The sequence below is a fragment of the Salvelinus alpinus genome, chromosome 36, assembly GCF_045679555.1.
Source record: "Salvelinus alpinus chromosome 36, SLU_Salpinus.1, whole genome shotgun sequence".
NCBI lineage: Eukaryota > Metazoa > Chordata > Actinopteri > Salmoniformes > Salmonidae > Salvelinus > Salvelinus alpinus.
The window spans coordinates 7,463,493-7,481,941 of NC_092121.1; the positions used below are offsets into that span (position 1 = coordinate 7,463,493).

At 45.4% G+C, this 18,449-nt stretch overlaps 1 protein-coding gene across 2 annotated transcripts in view; it reads right to left on the reverse strand.

Moving 5' to 3' along the window:
• Positions 1-18,449, reverse strand: part of LOC139564757 (zinc finger protein 385C-like) — a 196,710-nt gene that overhangs the window by 29,636 nt on the left and 148,625 nt on the right. For both annotated transcript variants that reach the window (XM_071384547.1, XM_071384548.1), the window contains one exon: positions 2,090-2,232. In XM_071384547.1, the coding sequence (XP_071240648.1) occupies positions 2,090-2,232 (143 nt within the window). The remainder of the gene's footprint in view (positions 1-2,089; positions 2,233-18,449) is intronic.

An 18,449-nucleotide genomic window follows, 5' to 3' on the forward strand; every position in this document is an offset into this window, starting at 1 on the left:
GGACCGTGGATCGTCGCCGGAGGAACCGGACCGTGGCAGGAGGCTCTGGACTGAGAACCCCTGCTGAAGGCTCCGGACTGAGAACCCCTGCTGAAGGCTCCGGACCGTGTCAGGAGGCTCCGGACCGTCTCAGGAGGTTCCGGACTGCGGACCGTCTCAGGAGGTTCCGGACTGTGGACCGTCGTTGGAGATTCCTGACTGTCGACCGTCACCAGAAACTCTGGACTGGGAACTGTCGCCGGAAGCTCTGGACTGGGAACTGTCGCCGGAAGCTCTGGACTGGGAACTGTCGCCGGAAGCTTGGTGCGTGGGGCCGGCACTGGTGGTACCGGGCTGATGACACGCACCTCAGGGCGAGTGCGGGGAGGAGGCACAGGACGTGCTGGACTGTGGACACGCACTCCAAGGAGAGTGCGAGGAGCAGGAACAGGATGCACCTGACTGGGAAAGCGCACTCCAAGGAGAGTGCGAGGAGCAGGAACAGGATGGACCTGACTGGGAACACGCACTTGAGGGAGAGTGCGAGGAGCAGGCACAGGACGTACCGGGCTGTGGAGACGTACTGGAGACCTGGTGCGTATAGCCGGCATCAATGGTACCGGAACTTTAACACACTTCACACGGCAAGTGCGAGGAGCAGGAACAGGACGTACTGGGTTGTGAAGGTGCACTGGAGACCTGGTGTGTATAGCCGGCATCAACTGTTCCGGAACTTTAACACACTACTCAGGACGAGTACGGGGAGCTGACTCAGGTGGCACCAAACTGACAACACGTTCCTTTATTCCAAATCCGTGCATCCTCCACCAACTCAACAACTCTCCCATTTCTCTCTCCTCCAAATTCTCCTTCTCCCAGACTGGCTCTGGTTCACTCCTCGGCTCCGCCGACTGCTCCATGTGCCCCCCCCCAAAATAATTATTTGGATTTCTGTGGCCTACCTCCCCGACTTCGTCGTTGTCACTCCTTCGCTGCTTCCGCTTGCCTCCATGGCAGGCTCTTCTCTCCTGCTATTATGTCGTCCCAAGTCCATGATGTTCTCTCCCTAATCTCCTCTATCGACCAGGATGCCATTATCCCCCATACATGCTGCTTGGTCCGTTGTTGGTGGGATCTTCTGTTACGTTCGTCATAATGATCGGACCAAGGCGCAGCGTGCGTAGAGTTCCACATATTTTAATAAATTTAAACTCACCAAACAAAACAATAAAGCACAGGCACAAACGAAACATGCCGCTACTGGTGTGCACACAGGCAACTATCTGTAGACAAGATCCCACAAAGCACAATGAGGAAATGGCTGCCTAAATATGATCCCCAATCAGAGACAACGATAAACAGCTGTCTCTGATTGGGAAACATACCAGGCCAACATAAACCATTAATCACCTAGATGACCCACCCTAGTCACTATTACGCCCCAACCAACAGAGAATAAACAGCTCTCTATGGTCAGGGCGTGACAACATGTTAGAATATGCAAATAAGAAAATAATGTAATTGTATTCTATTCAACTCATTACTCTATTTTTTACAGTTATTTTTCAATTATATTTGTTTGTATCATTTTTCCATGGTAGATAATCAAGCATATTTAAATTTCATACATTGTCAATATATATCCCCTTCCCACCCCTTCCATACTCCCCTTCCCACCCTCTCAAATTATTATATGTGCTTATTTCTATTTGGAGTATATTTAATTTAGAGTACAGTTCAAATACATTAACTATATTTAAATTTACAGATCTCTTAACAATTTCACTCTTACTTCCCTTCTCTTAAATCCCCCAAGAACCGATACTGTATTCTTCCGGTCACCTTGGTTCCCTACCTGTCTAGTGGGAGGAGCCTTTGACAATGTCCGCACAAAGGTGGGCGTGACTCTATAATACTAACAGATATATTGGAATTTAAGGTAATGGCATCAGGCACTATGAGTAGCCTATTTTTTCAGACATCTTAAGCTCATGAACATAACAGAATATTTTACAGACCAAAAGGTATTTTGAGTTCACACCAGCACTGTGGTAGTTACGTAGATTTGACTAGGTGATGTTGATGTGCCATGCCGTGCTGTGTGACTCACTGTGCTGAAGTTAGGGAAGAGGCTGAGGGGGGACGATCCATTGAGCCTGAAAGGCAGGAAGTGCTTGAGGTCAAGGTGGGGCTGCAGGGGCCGTCCCGGGACAGGCAGGGAGGCCAGGAGGGGGTTGCCCTGGGCAGAGGTGCCTGGATGGAACACAACAACACAACAGGGTTAGACAAACACTCAGAACAATCATGAGAGACGCTTTGATGTCTCTTTTCTGTCTCTTCTCACTACCAGTGAGTTTGGTAGGTAAGGCATGACATAAGGTGTGAGGTGTGGGAGGTGTGAGGTAAGGTGGGAGGTGAGGTGTGAAGTGTGGGAGGTAAGGTGTGAGGTGTGGGAGGTGTGAGGTAAGGTGGGAGGTAAGGTGGGAGGAGTGGAAGGTGGGAGGTAACGTGTGAGGTAAGGTGTGAGGTAAGGTGGGAGGTAAGTTGGGAGGTAGGTTGGGAGGTGTGAGGTAAGGAGTGAGTTGTGAGGTAAGGTGTGCAGTAAGATGGGGGGTGTGAGGTGGGAGGTAAGGTGTGAAGTAAGGTGTGAGGTAAGGTGTGAGGTAAGGTGGGAGAAAAGTTGTGAGGTAAGCTGTGAGGTAAGGTGGGAGGTGTGAGGTAAGGTGTGAGATGGGAGGTAAGGTGTGAGATAAGGTGGGAGGTATGGTGGATGTAAGCTGTGAGGTAAGGTGGGAGAAAAGTTGTGAGGTAAGCTGTGAGATAAGGTGGGAGGTGTGAGGTAAGGTGTGAGATGGGAGGTAAGGTGGGAGGTAAGGTGGGAGGTGGGGGTAAGGTGTGAGGTAAGGTGTGTGTGTGGGGGGGGGGGCTTTGACATTTGAGCAACCCCCCTTCACGACCCCCCTACATCCTATCACCCCACTGCCAGAGGTAATCCTTCAAGGACATGCACCGGGCGCTCACGTATACACACACACATATCATTTAATTACAGATTTATTGGCTGTGAGAGGGGAGTGCCTGGCCTGCACCGTACGAGCTGGGAAGATGATACCGGATATCAAATGGACCAGGGATGAAGAGATTTCTAATTTTCCGGCTGGCTGCGTTTCAGTGGGCCGGTGCTGAGCTGGGTACTTATCCCACCGCCAGGATCAATCATCAGTATCATCTCTGGGTCGTCAGACCTGCCCTGAGCATGCGCAATGCAACACACCGTTACAACACACACCGTGGATATGATAGGAGGATGAGGAGATATCAGGACACAATAACACACACCTTAGACAGAGAAGAGATTGACCTCGTAATAACACACACCTTAAAAAGAGAAGAGACTGACCTCGTAATAACACACACCTTAGAAAAAAAGGACATTGATCCCATAACAGCGGTCACCTCTGAAAGAGGAGATTGTCTGGAACATTACGACCCATAAGACATATCTACGCTAAGTCACAGCTGATCTTGGTAAAGTAGTAGATGCTAAAACATGGGTGGTTCTAGGTGGTTGCTATACAGTACGTCATAACAAACAGCAGATCAAGAGGTGAGACCTTATACATAGTACCACTGTCCTCACAAAGTCAAGGACCTGCAATATAATATAGCCATATAACACAGCGAGTGAAGACTAGCTATTCAGTATATATTACACAAGACAGGTATGATAACAGTTGAAGTCGGAAGTTTACATACACTTAGGTTGGAGTCATTAAAACTCGTTTTTCAACCTCTCCGCCAATGGATTGTTAACAAACTATAGTTTTGGGAAGTCGGTTAGGACATCTACTTTGTGCATGACACAAGTCATTTTTGCAACAATTGTTTACAGACAGATTATTTTACTTATAATTCACCATATCACAATTCCAGTGGGTCAGAAGTTAACATACACTAAATTGACTGTGCCTTTAAACAGCATGGAAAATTCCAGAAAACGATGTCATGGCTTTAGAAGCTTCTGATAGGCTAATTGACATCATTTGAGTCAATTGGAGGTGTACCTGTGGATGTATTTCAAGGCCTACCTTCAAACTCAGTGCCTCTTTGCTTGACATCATGGGAAAATCAAAATAAATCAGCCAAGACCTCAGAAAAAAATTGCAGACCTCCACAAGTCTGGTTCATCCTTGGGAGCAATTTCCAAACGCCTGAAGGTACCACGTTCATCTGTACAAACAATAGTACGCAAGTATAAACACCATGGGACCACGCAGCCGACATACCGCTCAGGAAGGAGACGTGTTCTGTCTCCTAGAGATTAACGTACTTTGGTGTGAAAAGTGCAAATCAATCCCAGAACAACAGCAAAGGACCTTGTGAAGATGCTGGAGGAAACAGGTACAAAGGTATCTATATCCACAGTAAAACGAGTCCTATATCGACATAACCTGAAAGGCCGCTAAGCAAGGAAGAAGCCCCTGCTCCAAAACTGCCATAAAAAAGCCAGACTACGGTTTGCAACTGCACACAGGGACAAAGATCGTACTTTTTTGGGAAATGTCCTCTGGTCTGATGAAACAAAAATTGAACTGTTTGGCCATAATGGCCATCGTTATGTTTGGAGGAAAAATGGTGAGGCTTGCAAGCCGAAGAACACCATCCCAGCCGTGAAGCATGGGGGTGGCAGCATCATGTTGTGGGGGTGCTTTGCTGCAGGAGGGACTGGTGCACCTCACAAAATAGATGGCATCATGAGGGAGGAAAATTATGTGGATATATTGAAGCAACATGTCAAGACATCAGTCAGGAAGTTAAAGCTTGGTCGCAAATGGGTCTTCCGAATGGACAATGACCCCAAGCATACTTCCAAAGTTTTGGCAAAATGGTTTAAGGACAACAAAGTCAAGGTATTGGAGTGGCCATCACAAAGCCCTGACATCAATCCTATAGAAAATCTGTGGGCAGAACTGAAAAAGTGTGTACGAGCAAGGAGGTCTACAAACCTGACTCAGTTACACCAGCTCTGTCATGCGGCATGGGCCAAAATTCACCCAATTTACTGTGGGAAGCTTGTGGAAGGCTACCCGAAACATTTGATCCAAGTTAAACAATTTAAAGGCAATGCTACCAAATACTAATTGAATGTATGTAAACTTCTGATTCACTGGGAATGTGATGAAAGAATTAAAGCTGAAATAATCATTCTCTTTACTATTATTTTGTCACGTTCCTGACCTGTTTTCTGTTATTTTTGTATGTGTTAGTCGGTCAGGGCGTGAGTTTGGGTGGGCAGTCTATGTTATGTGTTTCTATGTTGGTTAATGGGTGACCTGATATGGTTCTCAATTAGAGGCAGGTGGTTTACGTTTCCTCTGATTGAGAGCCATATTAAGGTAGGTGGTTTCACATTGTTTGTTGTGGGTGGTTGTTTCCTGTGTCTGTGTCTACCACACGGGACTGTTTCGTGTTTTCGTTCGTTCGTTCGTTCGTTCGTTCGTTCGTTCGTTCGTTCGTTCGTTTGTTGTAGTCTGTTCCTGTTTCATGCGTTCTTCGGTTTTATGTAAGTTCTTATGTTCAGGTCAGTCTACGTTGTTTGTTGTTTTGTAAATTCTTCAAGTATATTTTCGTGTTCGTTTTCGTCCTTGTTTAATAAATATCATGTCTAATTACAACGCTGCATTTTGGTCATCTGATCCTTCTCTCCTCTCCTCGTCTGAGGAGGAGGACGAGGTAGAAGAGCGTTACATATTTGGACATTTCACATTATTAAAATAAAGTGGTGATCCTAACTGCCCTAAGACAGGGAATTTTTACTCGGATTAAATGTCAGAAATCACAAAAAATAGAGTTTAAATGTATTTGGCGAGGGTGTATGTAAACTTCCGACTTCAACTGTATGTATGTATGTATGTATGTATGTATGTATGTATGTATGTATGTATGTATGTATGTATGTATGTATGTATGGGGCATCTGTGATGGACGTGACAGAATAACAATGGGGAAGGCAGCAGTCCTGACAGCCGTCTGCCTCACGGTTTGATATCAGATTGACAACCAGCCCCTCCCCCTCCTCCTCTCTAAGATGAGTGTTGTGGCTCCATCCCAAATGGCACCCTATTCCCTACATAGTGCACTACTTTTGACCAGGGAAAAGGGTACCATTTGAGATGCAGCCTAGTTTTATGATTGGTCGGTGGAGCTGAGGAGTAAAGGGGCAACGCTGGAGCCCCAGGCATATGTTCACCGTGCTGGGTAGAGGCCTGGCTGTGTCTGCACCCAGCTGGGTGCTGGGTGAGGACGGCCCACTGCTGTCTGTCTTTCGCCCACAGAGACGGCATGGAGGGCGGACATCAACTCCAGTCACGTGGGCCCCAGCCTTCCACCACGAGATGTCACACGCGTGAGAAGGAGCAGGGTTAGCCTAGCTTGGAGGACAGTTATCAGCTGATAGTGCATCCCTCCCTCCTTCTTTCTCTGTGGCTCCCAATACAGTTGATTAAATCAGAGGCTGGCTATTTGCCTGTTTGGATGATAAGACTAGCGCCGCGCTGAGGCACACGCATAGGAATCAAGGAATGTACAACAGCCAGCCACTGACAACTGAGTGGTTGCTCTCTGTGTACTGGAGACAGATGTGGAAGGTGAGTACCACATAAAACCCATACTAACATACCTCCACCCAGGCACCTCCAGGAAACAAATGACACTCGGGGGGGAATAAACACACACACGCACGGATGCATGCACGCACAGACACGTTCTCAAAGCCTATGTGAATGCACTAGGTGTACGCCACCAAAATCTATATTACGGTGTAGAGGGACACAAAAACAAACACATCATACATACAACAGAAGGGAAGGAGGAAATAAAAGGTGTGTGTGTGTGTGTGTGTGTGTGTGTGTGTGTGTGTGTGTGTGTGTGTGTGTGTGTGTGTGTGTGTGTGTGTGTGTGTGTGTGTGTGTGTGTGTGTGTGGACATGTGTTAGGGAGGAGGGGTAGGCTGATTCGGCCCTGAAGCCACAGCTAACCTCCTTCTATCACATTGCGTCATTCTCATTTAATGAGTGTGTGTGTGTGTTGTCTGTCCAAAGACACTCCGGTGTGCAGGCTCTGATGTGTTGATGCATCAGTGGCTGTCCAGACAACAAGACTTATGTGATAAAACAGAATGTCCAGTCCAGACTGTGGGAGAGGACTCTGCTTACTGCGCTGACTGTCTCTAGAACTTAATCCACACTCCTCTTCCTCCACTGACCATCACAACAACACATATCGCCTTAACACATGACTCAGTTACACAACATCTACCATCATCAGGCACAGCATGATGTCCATCAACACATTATGTGAATACATTAAGAACACTATTTCCACATTGACTGTGTTACATTTTTAAAGATTTTATTTTTTGTCACTTTTTCTCCCCAATTTTGTGATATCCAATTACGATCTTGTCTCATCGCTGCAACTCCCCAACAGGCTGGGGAGAGGCGAAGGTCGAGTTATACGTCCTCCGAAACATGACTCGCCAAACCACACTTCTTAACACCCGCCCGCACCATTGTGCTGGAGGAAACACTGTTCAACTGACGACCGAAGTCAGCCTGCAAGCGCCCGGCCCGCCACAAGGAGTCGCTAGATCGCGACGAGCCAAACCCTCCCCTAACCCAGACGACGCTAGGCCAATTGTACGCCGCCCTACGGGACTCCCAGTCACGGCCAGTTGTGACACAGCCTGGGAATGAACCCAGGTCTGTAGTGACACCTCAAGCACTGCGATACAGTGCCTTAGACCACTGTGCCACTCGGGAGGCCCGAGACTGCGGTTTTTAATAGAAAAAATGTATATATATACATTTACCCATTTCGGGGTTTTTCTTTATTTTTACTATTTTCTACATTTTAGAATAATAGTGAAGACAGTAGAAGACATCCAAAATCATGTAGTAACCAGAAAAGTGTTAAAAAAAATCTAAATATATTTTATATTTGAGATTCTTCAAATAGCCACCCTTTTTCTTGATGACAGCTTTGCACACGCTTGGCATTCTCTCAACCAGCTTCATGAGGTAGTCACCTGGAATGCACTTCAATTAACAGGTATGCCTTGTTAAAAGTTAATTTGTGGAATTTCTTTCCTTCTTAATACGTTTGAGCCAATCAGTTGTGTTGTGACAAGGTAGGGGTGGTATACAGAAGATAGCCCTATTTGGTAAAAGACCAAGTCCATATTATGGCAAGAACAGCTTAAATAAGCAAAGAGAAATGACAGTCCATCATTAATTGAAGACATGAAGGTCAGTCAATCCGGAACATTTCAAGAACTTTGAAAGTTTCTTCAAGTGCAGTCACAAACACCATCAAGCACTATGATGAAACTGGCTCTCATGAGGACCGCCACAGGAAAGGAAAACCAAGAGTTACCTCTGCTGCAGAGGATAAATTCATTAGAGTTACCAGCCTCAGAAATTGCAGTCCAAATAAATGTTTCACAGAGTTCAAGTAAAAGACACATCTCAACATCAACTGTTCAGAGGGGACTGTGTGAATCAGGCCTTCATGGTCAAATTGCTGCAAAGAAACTACTGCTAAAGGACACCAATAAGAAGAAGAGACTTTCTTGGGCCAAGAAACACGAGCAATAGACATTAGGCCGGTGGAAATCTGTCCTTTGATCTGATGAGTCCAAATTTGAGATTTTTGGTTCCAACCGCCGTGTCTTTGTGAGACGCAGAGTACGTGAGCGGATGATCTCCGCATGTGTGGTTCCCACCGTGAACCTCAACCCAATTGAGATGGTTTGGGATGAGTTGGACTGCAGAGTGAAGGAAAAGCAGCCAACAAGTGCTCAGCATATGTGGGAACTCCTTCAAGACTGTTGGAAAAGCATTCCAGGTGAAGCTGGTTGAGAGAATGCCAAGAGTGTGCAAAGCTGTCATCAAGGCAAAGGGTGGCTACTTTGAAGAATCGAAAATCGAAAATATATTTTGATTTGTTTAACTCTTTTTTGTTTACTACATGATTCCATATGTGTTATTTCAGAGTGTTGATGTCTTCACTATTATTCTACAATGTAGAAAATAGTAAAAATAAAGAAAAACCCTTGAATGAGTAGGTGTGTCCAAACTTTAGACTGGTTCTGTATTTCTGGCCTTTTGTGTAAGCCCCTCCCCTTTTGCCTTTCTAATGATTTACATTGACATTTTAGTCATTTAGCAGGCACTCTTATTCAGTGCAACTTACAGGATCAACTAGGGTAAAGTGCCTTGCTCAAGGGCAGGTCGACAGTTTTTTCACCTAGGGGATTCAAACCAATGACTTTTCAGTTACTGGTCCAACGCTCATAACCGCTAGACTACCTATTCCCCATCTTTATTCTCCCACCACCCCTCAAACCTCCCTTACCCCCATTGAGTGGTGGAGGATGGAGGGAGGGAAGGAGAGAGGAAAGGCTGCATGTCTATTTACAGCCCTTTGTAATTATCTGTGTTGGTTGGCACATTGGGCTTGGTTCAGAACCAGCTGATTGGATCTCTAACAAACAGAGATGGACAAGGGGCTGCAGGACAACATAAAGAAGACAGCAGGCTCCTAAAGATGCGTCCGCCGGCTGTAGAGGACCTTCATGTGGTAGTGGTGATGTGGTGCAGAGCAGAGTGGGGGAGTGGACAGGGAGACAGAGACCTGAGGGTGGCAGGGTGGCATAATGCCCTATGGACATCACTACTGCTGCTGTGTCCTTCAGTAAGGTTGACAGGAAGCCCTAGAGCCACATAGGACATAAAGGACATAAAATGACTTCCTTTCTATTTCGGTAGTCTGAATGTTCAACATTAATGTCCTGTATTGTACTGTAAGAGAGGGAAGGCACATTTATTCAGATCCTGAGCTGGATGTGTCTTCTGTTTATGGCTTTGTCACTGAGACTCGTCACTGTGGTGAAAGACATGGGCTCCAGACTGATTGCCAAACGCCCCAAGGACAATCACAGCCACATGAATATACCGCTGACACTAACTCAGGTTTAAAATGTTTCAGCGCTATTGACTGCTGAGCAATGTAATGTATTCTGTCAGATAAACTGTCATATCCAGCCGGGTAAACGGAACTCATGTAGGAATGTAGGCCCGGTGCTTGCCCATGGATTCCATTAAATGGAGAAAACATGCTCCTTTAGTGAAGGGCCAGTATCACAATAAGAGCATGTGAGTGCGAGCCCAGTTCGTTTTATGCTAATAAGATAATACCATTTTTGTTTTATAACACCAAACATCCCCACCACTACCCCCGCCGTCTGTATGCGTGTTCTCTTGAGATGCTCCTCTTACACAACCCCTGAATGCCTGACGGAGCTCTTCATCATAGCTTACCAAATGTGCACACTAAGGGACGACGAGTGACATGCACAGTCCCAGTCAGTCACAAGGCTGTTGCTCATGCTAGGCTCTGTCCCCCCTGAGCCTCTAATAGGCAGCCATAGCCTGCCTCAGACCATGCACTGATAGGACAGGATGTGACATGGTAGGATCAGCCCAGAACTACAATTCCTAGGTTATAAATAGAACTGGTAGCCAACTCTTAGATTGCAACCATATACGTATAGGGCACTACTTGAGAAACGCAACGGACTCTAGTCAAAAGTGCACTAAATAGGGTGCCATTTTGGATGCAACCGTTAGAAGCCATAAAATACCTAATATTTTAGCCCATGAACTGTATTGGATGTGAAAGTGGCTCTGAGCCCAGTGAGACAGTTTGGAGATGTTCTCATAGATTACAACCGTAGCGTCAATTCAAATAGTGAAAAGCCACAGGCGGTCATTCGCTCCGATTCCTCTGAAGGATAGAAAGAGGGGGGGAGAAGACGGTCTGAGAGGGAAAAGAAAGGGAGAGTCTTAACAGCCAATTAACTTCCGCTTGATCCCGAGGTTGTGTGAGGACTACCACGGGAGCCATTACTGCATGGACGGAGAACATTAAGCATAATCAGCTTTAATTAAAGACTCCCACCGACGCTCTCTCTATCCCTCTACCTCTCCATTTCTCTCTCTATCTCTCTGTCCATACTCTCCTTCAAGCATCATGACAATATGAAAACCTGAGTTTAAAATGTGATCTGTTGATTAGATGGAACAGCGCACGGTCCATGGATAATGAAGGAAATAGTAGCTCGGTGTTCAGGCCAATTGATTCTCTTTTCCTGCATGAAATTAACAGAAGTGTATTTGTTTCTTTTAACGATGCCTAGTTAATGATCTCACCCATACTATTCTATTACAGTGAAGTCTGACAGAGGAAGGCTGGTATTTCACCCTGTTTGTGTCTGATACAGAAGAACACAAGGAGACAAGGAGAGTAAACATGGCGTGTAAACGCCCTGAATGACATGCAATCTGAAATCCCGTTTGAGTCATAGAGTCAAAGGGAATCTCTCCCTGCTGCTGTGCTGTCAGAGAGTATTGAACCGACCGTTCCCACCCTCCTTTAAAGCTGTTTGGAATGTATTTTTCTCGTATTTTTCTGGGTCACTTGTGTTGTGTTGGTAGTGCAGACAGTGTACGTATGATTAAGTGTATAACTGTGTGTGTATGTGTGCTATAACAGTGTATGACTATTTGTGTATTTTGTCTATGACTGTGTGTGTGTGTGTGTGTGTGTGTGTGTGTGTGTGTGTGTGTGTGTGTGTGTGTGTGTGTGTGTGTGTGTGTGTGTGTGTGTGTGTGTGTGTGTGTGTGTGTGTGTGTGTGTGGGAGGGGTTTATGGCTTATGTGACAGCACTGCAGAGTTTATTTGTGCGGAACTGATCTCCCGTCCTCACCTCCCTCTCTGAAATGGCTGTTTAATCAAGTGTGTGATTGTCCGTTGTTAACAGAACTACGTTCTCTCACTACTTTGTTAAGTGACTCTCCCTGTTTAGTGTCAAAGCTGGAAGAGACCCTGAAACACCACAAGATAGACAACCGAAGTGCAGATAAATAGCACATTTCCTGTTCTTCAACAAGGAGAAACACATTTACACAACCACTTCCACCAACCAAACTAGGTTAGTGCACTTTCTCCAGGAAACCAGTGAGGTAATTGGTTGTTGAAAACTACTCCCCCCTGCTTCGTTCTGTCCTCCTTTCACCTTCTATCTCCTTCCCCTTCATCTCCAAAAACTCTTTCCCCTGCTAGTGGGAGGTGACAGAAGCCTCCATGCGACCTGATTTAACACATGGCTAGGCACAGTTTGACCTGCCATTGGAAAATAGGGTACAGTCAGGAGGGAGGAAAACGCACCCTTCCCTGTGACAGGGTCTTTCAGAGGAAATGTTCAAAGTCAGATAGTCGTCCGTGTGAATATGAACTCCACTAACACTGTCCGTCTGCCGCTCAGGCTACTTTTGATGCACCCTAAAGAAATATGTTGAGGTGGGGGTGGGACTGGCACAGTAGGAGTGCCCTTCAATGAAGGAGAAGGGTGTACAGTAGGATGCAACTAATGTTGGGAAATTAGGGATTTTTTATTTTAGAATTGTTTTATTTAACTTTTATTTAACTTGGCAAGTCAGTTAACAACAAATTCTTATTTTACAATGACAGCCTACCCCAGCCAAACCCTACCCTAACCCGGACAACGCTGGGCCAATTGTGCACCGCCCAATGGGACTCCTGATCACGCCCGGTTGTGATACAGCCCGGGATCGAACCAGGGTCTGTAGTGACAGTTCTAGCAGTGAGATGCAGTGCCTCAGACCGCTGCGCCACTCGGGAGCCCAAGGAGTAGCTCCCTGACCGGGAATCGAACCCGTGCCGCGGCTGTGAGAGCGCCGAATCCTAACCAAAGGGTTGGAAAAATTGATACTCGACCAGCACCTGCACCATGGGGTAACACTTTATTTGGATAGTTCATCTGTCGATGCTCTACAGCAGGGTTTCCCAAATGGCAGGCCGAAGGGCCGAATTTGGCCCCCGGGTCATTTCATTTGCCCCCCCCAAGTTTTCAGATTAAAATATTTTAAATTTTTATTGTCAGACATAAAAGACTGTAAAAACATCATATAATCAGTTCAATGTGATTTAAATATAAATCTGTTCCAAAGTATTCTCACGCATAATAGAGAGATACTGTATATGTGATCGTATACAAATGTAAGCAATGATTATGTTTTAGTCAAATATTATATCTGTTTGGGCTTCTTGCGGTCAATTTGCAGTCTACAAGTTATTTGTAATTATATTCCGGCCCTCTGACCATCCGCTCAAGAAGAAAAATGTAACATTTCAACTAACTATCTATTAACCCTAACCCTGGGCACTAACCCTAACCTTAACCCTTATCCTGACCTTAACCTTAGCAAGTAGTTTCTTATCAACAGATACACTACATGGTCAGAAGTATGTGGACATCTACTCGTCGAACATCTCATTAATATGGAGTTGGTCCTCCCTTTGCTGCTATAACAGCCTCCACTCTTCTGGGAAGGCTTTCCACTAGATGTTGGAACATTGCTGTGGGGACTTGCTTCCATTCAGCCACAAGAGCATTTGTGAGTTCGTGCACTGATGTTGGCCGATTAGGCTTGGCTCGCCATATGCGTTCCAATCCCTCCCAAAGGTGTTTGATGGGGTTGAGGTCAGGGTTCTGGCAAGGCCAGTCAAGTTCTTCCACAATGATATCGCCAGACCATTTCTGTATGGACCTCGCTTTGAGCAATGGGGGAATTGTCATGCTAAAACAGGAAAGGTCCTTCCCCAAACTATTGCAACAAAGTTGGAATTGTATGCCGTAGCGTTAAGATTTCCCTTTACTGGAACTAAGTGGCCTAGCCCGAAGCATGAAAAACAGCCCCAGACCATCCACCAAACTTTACATTTGTCACTATGCATTGGGGAAGGTAGCGTTCTCCTGGCATCCACCAAACCCAGATTCATCCATCGGATTGCCAGATGGTGAAGCGTGATTCATCACTCTAGAGAACACGTTTCCACTGCTCCGGAGTCCAATGGTGGCGAGCTTTACATTACTCCAGCTGACACTAGGCATTGCGCATGGTGATCTTAGGCTTGTGTGCATCTGCTCAGCCATGGAAATTAATTTCATGAAGCTCCCAATGAACAGTTATTGTGCTGATGTTGCTTCCAGAGGCAGTTTGGAACTGGGTAGGGAGTGTTTCAACCGAGGACAGACAATTTTTATGTGCTATGCGCTTCAGCACTCGGCGGTCCCGTTCTGTGAGCTTGTGTGGCCTACCACTTCACGGCTGTGCCGTTGTTGCTCCTGGACGTTTCCACTTCACAATAACAGCAGTTACAGTTGACCGGGACAGCACTAGCAGGGCAGAAATTTGACAAACATCTTATGATGGTGCCGCGCTGAACGTAATTTATCTCTTCAGTACGGGCCATTCTACTGCCAATGTTTGTCTATGGAGATTGCATGGCTGTGAGCTCAATTTTATACACCTGTGTAGTTTGTTGATAGTATGACCATCTGTAGAGAATCTACAGGTGGACTACCCAGACTATCCTAATAAAATGTCACCCAACATGGTCATGGTCCTCATAAGAAACCCCAATAAAGACAGGATAAACAAAGCCTTAGTGCCACAGTGTTTAAAGAAATACTATATTCCCCAACAGCAATTACAGATTCCCTTGGTTTCTCAAATGACCGCCTTGCCTGGTTCACCAACTACTTCTCAGACAGAGTTCAGTGTGTCAAATCGGAGGGCCTGTTGTCCGGACCTCTGACAGTCTCTATGGGGGTGCCACAGGGTTCAATTCTCGGGCCGACTCTCTTCTCTGTATACATCAATGATGTCACTCTTGCTGCTGGTGATTATCTGATCAACCTCTACGCAGACGATACCATTCTGTATACTTCTGGCCCTTCTTTGGACACTGTGTTAACTAACCTCCAGACGAGCTTCAATGCCATACAACTCTCCTTCCGTGGCCTCCAACTGCTCTTAAATGCAAGTTAAAATAATTGCATGCTCTTCAACCGATCGCTACCAGCACCTGCCCGCCCGTCCAGCCTCACTACTCTGGACAGTTCTGACTTAGTTATTTGTAGATGTCCACATATTCGATGTGTCTGGTTAGACTGTAAACTCTCCTTCCAGACTCACATTAAGCATCTCCAATCCAAAATTAAATCTAGAATCGGCTTCCTGTTTCGCAACAAAGCATCCTTCACTCATGCTGTAAAACATACCCTCGTAAAACTGACTATCCTACCGATCCTTGACTTCGGCAATGTCATTTACAAAATAGCCTCCAACACTCTACTCAGCAAATTGGATGCAGTCTATCACAGTGCCATCTGTTTTGTCACCAAAGCCCCATATACTACGCATCACTGCGACCTGTATGCTCTCGTTGGCTGGCCCTCGCTTCCTATTCATCGCCAAACTCACTGGCTCCAGGTCATCTATAAGTCTTTGCTAGGTAAAGCCCCGCCTTATCTCAGCTCACTGGTCACCATAGCAACACCCACCCGTAGCACGCGCTCCAGTAGGTATATTTCACTGGTCACAACCAAAGCCAATTCCTCTTTGGCCGCCTTTCCTTCCAGTTCTCTGCTGCCAATGACTGGAACGACTCATATCTCCCTCACTAAGTTTAAGCACCAGCTGTCAGAGCAGCTCACAGATCACTGCACCTGTACATAGCCCATCTGTAAATTGCCCATCCAACTACACCATTCCCATACTGTTATTTATTTATTTTTGCTCCTTTGCACCCCAGTATCTCTACTTGCACATTCATCTTCTGCACATCTACCACTCCAGTGTTTAATTGCTAAATTGTAATTACTTCGTCACTATGGCTTATTTATTGCCTTACCTCCCTTATCTTACCTCGTTTGCACACACCGTATATAGACATTTTTTTCTATTGTGTTATTGACTGTATGTTTGTTTGTTCCATGTGTAACTCTGTGTTGTTGTTTGTGTCACACTGCTTTGCTTTATCTTGGCCAGGTCACAGTTGTAAATGAGAACTTGTCTCAACTTGCCTACCTGGTTAAATAAAGGTGAAAAGAAAAATGCTATGCTTTATAAATAGACATCACACAGTCTTCATCCCATTACAATCTTCCCTATCTGAGAATCTGAGAAGCCCTGAGCAGAAGGGATGATAAGAGCAGAAGAGTGGAGAATCAGAGTAAAACAACACCTCGGGCTGCTCAGCATTACTCCATGTTTTAAGGTGCATAAGTAAATGAACCAAAGCCAATGAATAAAAGATGAAGCGAGACAGCAGTTTAAATAGGATCAATAACAGCCCCTGGCCTGAGACGCTGCCGCTCTGCCACGTTGGCGTTATCACACGCAAACATCAGCTTCTGCTTGTGTTGCTGCTATTGACTAACCACAAGGTTATAGCTTAAATTCAATTACGAGGAGAAACGCAGGCAGGTCTCTTCAAACACGACCCAGAGATATAGTCAGTTCATGTTTCGCGAAGCCGTTGATTTGAACATTTATTGATGGAAAATATCATTAAGATGAATGAATAGCCTATATGAAGCATACCGTGAAGGCCATCACTGTAAATAAGAATTTGTTCTTAACTGACTTGCCTAATTAAATAAAGGTTAAATAATATATATATTTTTTAAATGTATCGGCGCCTTATTAACTTCTTTGTTAAATGCGGCTTTTACTTAGTAGAAATCCTCAGAATCCTCTTCATCATATCTGCCAGTTGTTCAGTGGTGTTTTGTCGTTGTAGACGAGGCCTTCCCTCACTATGTGTCTGTAACCTGTGAGCCTTGAGAATGTGAGTCCAGAATCACTCAACCATACTGAAACTCCCAAATGGGTTTTGTCTCTTTGGCTACGGGTCGGCGGCACTCCGCGGCGACGCGGGATTCGGCAAGGGTAACGGGACCTCGTGGAGACATCGTCTCTCCCGGGGAGCACCTGTAATGAGTTTTGTCAGGCGCAGCAAAGAGAGCAGCGCGCGCCTACCCCCAACGAACCTGAGGAGAGGAGAGAAGGCAGGCACGCGGCCCATCTGTCGAGCAGAGCCGATAAGCCTGGAGCCATCCAGAAACAAATTGCCCAGCTCCCCCCTGCACAGCTCCATGAGCTCCCCCCCCTGCTCAGCTCCATGAGGGGAGAGCAGAGCCCCAGCCACGGAGAGTAGACAGTTATGATTTCTAGCACTAAACCAGGAGGAAAATAGGAGGAGGAGGAGGACATATCAAATGCATTAATCTATGCAGAAGGGCGCCCACGGCTGGCTATAGCTCTGTAGAGGCAGCTGTACACGGAAATTCAGCGTGTCGATAAACAGAAAAACAACCTCAGAAAAAGAAATGTTTCTTTCCTTTTTTGAGGGCAAGAATTTTAAGTAAGTATTCCTGCAGTTTCTTATCTGCTCTCCCCCTTTTTGAGAGATAGTGATGGGCCCTACCTCCAGGCAGGAGCAGATGCCTATAAGTATAAAATAGTGGTGCTTTTTAAAGGTACTACACGTAGGATTTAAAAAAATAATAATTAGCATTTTAGTTTCAGAAAATGTCCATATCAGGTGCTAATAGCGGAATGATCGTGTTTCACAGTATTACTTGCCTGCCAGTGTTTGGCTGTGACATTCGCCTATTGATGTCTCAAGCTGGAGCAACATCGGTTGTCAAACTAGGAAAGCTGTTCTGACTTGGTGTCTGGGTTATCTAGTCTGTCCTTTCCTGGCTGCTAAAATTCTACACTATTCGCTAAATTTCAGTTTATGTGAGAAAACAAGCACTGTACAGTGTAGGGAATCATTATACCATCTAAAATCGCTGTTAAATATATTTTCAGTAACAAAATATATTGTTTTTACAAGTTGTTAGAAGCTGGTATAATATTATGGACATTTTCTTTAATGACAATGCAAAAATTCTATCAAATCCTATGTGTAGCACCTTTAAAGGGCCTCCAAGTCACCAGAGGTAATGTGCATACACAACTTTAACATTCATAAAGGAAGTGGTTAGCGTATAGCTTATATCATCATTACCTAACCATCATTACCATCATACATTGCACACATTATTGGTGTGTCAAAACGAATTCAAAATACGTTTCACAGAGTCTACTACTTGATGATGGATTATGTTTAGCAGGAGCCCATCGCACAAATTTAATGGATAGGAACGATAAATGTGCTACTCATACAGATTGGCTACACTCCCAGACCCAGGGATTGGGAATCCCTGTAGGATTGACAGGAGCTCAGATTAGGTTCATTTCCTCAGCAAATTGAGTCATTTGTGGAAGTGGCATTAACTGCTTCGTGTTTTTTTTTACATGAATACATTTCAGGCTGAGCGGCCGACCATCACTCTGCCGTCATGCCAACTGTGACATCTCATTATAGACTGATTAGCCACGGTGGGCCAGCCGAGGGTCCCCGATTGGAGGACGAGTAGGATTTGAGGTTGGTGAAAATAAGTATGAGGAAGAGGTCGCTTGCTAAATATAT